This window comes from Monoraphidium neglectum, assembly GCF_000611645.1.
Source record: "Monoraphidium neglectum strain SAG 48.87 unplaced genomic scaffold scaffold03284, whole genome shotgun sequence".
Taxonomy (NCBI): domain Eukaryota; kingdom Viridiplantae; phylum Chlorophyta; class Chlorophyceae; order Sphaeropleales; family Selenastraceae; genus Monoraphidium; species Monoraphidium neglectum.
The window spans coordinates 4,147-6,998 of NW_014010344.1; the positions used below are offsets into that span (position 1 = coordinate 4,147).

The 2,852-nt window shown below is 68.1% G+C and overlaps 1 protein-coding gene across 1 annotated transcript in view; it reads left to right on the forward strand.

Annotated features, from left to right (window-relative positions):
* The window catches only part of MNEG_12515 (ferredoxin-nitrite reductase), a gene marked incomplete at both ends in the record, with an annotated part of 3,772 nt that extends 1,036 nt beyond the window's left edge, over nucleotides 1–2,736 (forward strand). Inside the window, 9 exons of the mRNA XM_014039014.1 lie at nucleotides 66–183; nucleotides 452–559; nucleotides 691–765; nucleotides 939–1,015; nucleotides 1,234–1,360; nucleotides 1,579–1,754; nucleotides 1,973–2,057; nucleotides 2,278–2,382; nucleotides 2,560–2,736. Coding sequence (XP_013894468.1) covers nucleotides 66–183; nucleotides 452–559; nucleotides 691–765; nucleotides 939–1,015; nucleotides 1,234–1,360; nucleotides 1,579–1,754; nucleotides 1,973–2,057; nucleotides 2,278–2,382; nucleotides 2,560–2,736 — 1,048 coding nt within the window. The remainder of the gene's footprint in view (nucleotides 1–65; nucleotides 184–451; nucleotides 560–690; nucleotides 766–938; nucleotides 1,016–1,233; nucleotides 1,361–1,578; nucleotides 1,755–1,972; nucleotides 2,058–2,277; nucleotides 2,383–2,559) is intronic.
* Nucleotides 2,737–2,852: the final 116 nt, after the last annotated feature.

The window sequence follows — 2,852 nt, forward strand, 5'->3', positions numbered from 1 at the left end:
TGCGCCCGCTGGCGGCGCCGGCCCCGCGTTTGACCGACCCCCTTTTTGGCCGGCCCCGCCCCCAGGGAGGGCACCTCCACCTGGGAGGACCTGAACCTGGATGATGTGGACATCCGCCTCAAGTTTGCCGGCATGTTCCACCGCGGCAAGCGCACGCCGAAGCGCTTCATGATGCGCCTCAAGGTGGGCGGCGTGCATGGGTTCGTGCATGCGGTGTTTGCAGGCACGCGCGTCGACTGCGTGCGCGCCGGTCCGCAACCCGGACGGCAAACAGGCGGCATCTATGCGTGGGCATGTTGCGGCGGCTGGCTGCACAAACATATGCGCCCCTACTGTTGTGGGTTAAGCGGGGTGGTCTGTGGAGTATGGTTGATTGTTGCTTGGCTGGCTCGAAGGGCGGGGGTCCTCTGCTGACTCTTCCTGGAATCATTCAAACGCCGCGGCCGCGCAGCTGCCCAACGGCGAGGTGACCTCCGACCAGCTGCGCTACCTGGCCTCTGTGCTGGAGCCCTACGGCGAGGACGGCTGCGGCGACATCACCACGCGCGCCAACCTGCAGGTGAGGGAGCTGCGACCACTCAGTGCCTCCCTGCATGTTGCCTGCTTCGCGCTCCCTGTGTACCTGCTGGTTTGCCATGTGCCGGTATATCCATATAAGATACTCGTGTGCCCGCCCCCCTCCCACCGCAGCTGCGCGGTGTCAAGCTGGAGGATGCCGACAGGATTGTGGCCGGCCTCATCGAGAGGGGCATGAGCAGCTTCCAGGTGCGCGCCGCCGCGCGCGGTGCCGCGCCGCACTCTGATGCTGCGCGGGGTGCATTCGCGCCGCATCGTTCCGCCGGCATCGACCGCGGGCCTGTCGAGCTTGTGGTGGGTGTGGCTGACGCCCCAGGCACCATTTGTGACGCCTGTTCCGCCCGGCCCCAACCCCCCAAAAGGCTGGCATGGACAGCGTGCGCAATCTGACCGGCTCCCCCATCGCGGGCATCGACCCCCACGAGCTGTTCGATGTCAGGTGGGGCCGTGGCAGGACAGAGGGTCTTGGGTTCACGGGTGCGGTAGGGTAGGGCGCGGGGGGCGGCTGGTTTGGACGGGATGCCTGTAGTGGCCCGGGGGGGCCGCTGCCAGCCCTGCCCTCCCTGGTGCTGTGGGGCAGAACGGCCTGTCCGGGGTGCAACTTCCTGCGCCACCAGCCCACACCATCCACCCCCTCCCCTGCGCCCCGCCCCCCAGGCCGATGCTGCGCCAGATGAACTCGGTGCTGTTCAACGATGGCCGCGGCAACGAGGAGTTCGCCAACATGCCCCGCAAGATCAACGTCTGCGTCTCGCCCAGCCGCGACGACTTCCCACACACACAGGTGGGGGGGCTACGGGTGCAACGTGGCTCGCGCGGCAGCTGCCTGGCCTCACGTGTGGTGCTCAGACCCAAGCTTGGCCTTGCACCAGCGACCGGCTGGGGTGCCACGCAGCACGGAGCCGGTGGCGATTTTTGGTTGACTGGCTGTGCAGCAGCAATCGCTTTATGTGACGCTTCTTCAAATCAAACTGCCCTGCCATCGCACCCCGCTGTGCCCAGATCAACGACCTGGGCTTTGAGGCCGTGGTCGACCCCGCCACGGGCGGCCTGCTGTTCAACGTCGTGGTGGGGGGCTACTTCTCCCTCAAGCGCAACATGATGAGCCTGCCCCTGGGGGTGGCTGTCAGCGAGGACCAGGTCGTCGACTTCACAGTGGCGGTGCTGCGCGTGTTCAGGTGGGGGCGCACCACGCACACAGGGGGGATTGTGAGGCGCCGCCCCGCAGCCCCGCAGACGCCGGCTGGCGCTGCCGGTGTGCCCAGGAGTTTAGTGACACTGTGGAGTGGCGCGGCAGGCCAGGTGCCGTTTGGGCTGTCTAAAGCGGTGGTCATCAGTGTGAAGGGGGGGCTCAAACCTCTCACCGCGGCGGCACGGGCCATGGGCACCCCTGCAGGGACTACGGCCCCCGTGCCGACCGCCAGAAGACGCGGCTGATCTGGTGCATCGAGGAGCTGGGCTTTGAGGGCTTCATAGCCAAGGTGCGCACTGCTGAGCCTTGTGGGAAGGCCCCTCAGACTGGGGGCCTGCGCCCTGGAAACTTGTGCGCCGCCCGCTGCCCCTGTGCATACGCATGAGGTGCCTCGAGACTCGGTGTCCAGAGGCTTGCAGCTCTCCTGGCTACGCTGGTCACGCCCTCAGCCTGCCACTGAGGCCTCCACAATCTTTTGCCGTGTTGCCGTCCGCCCCTCCTTGCTGCAGGTGGCTGAGTTCATGGGTGTGGAGGGCTTCAGGCCGGCGGTGCACGTGGCCCACGATGAGCCCTGGGAGAGGCGCGACCTGCTGGGGGTGCACCCCCAGAAGCAGGTGCGCGGCGGCGGCCGGGAGCCAGCCGGGGCCAGCTGGGTTCAGCTGGGGACGTGCAAACGCGGCGCATGCGATGCAGACAATGCAGCGCTGGCGGCACCCTCCGCCGGCCAACGGCGGCGCACACGCTGACGAACTCGCACCCGCCCGCCTTTGCGGCCCACCGTCCCCCCGCAGCCCGGCCTCTTCTGGGTGGGCGCCAGCATCCCCTCGGGCCGCCTGCAGACGCAGGACTTCAACGAGCTCGCGCGCATTGCAGAGCGCTACGGCGACGGCACGGTGAGAGCGACCCCGGCCAGGATGGCCACTGCCAGCACTCACGCCTGCCCGCTGCCTGCTTGCGTGCACACTTAGAAACAAAGCCCTGGCTGCTGCGCAGCGCGGTCCCCTCGGCTGGGTCCCGACATGGCTGGGCTGTGCGGCACCTCGTCCTGTTCGACCCCCCCCCCCCCGCGCGCCCGGCCCTAATC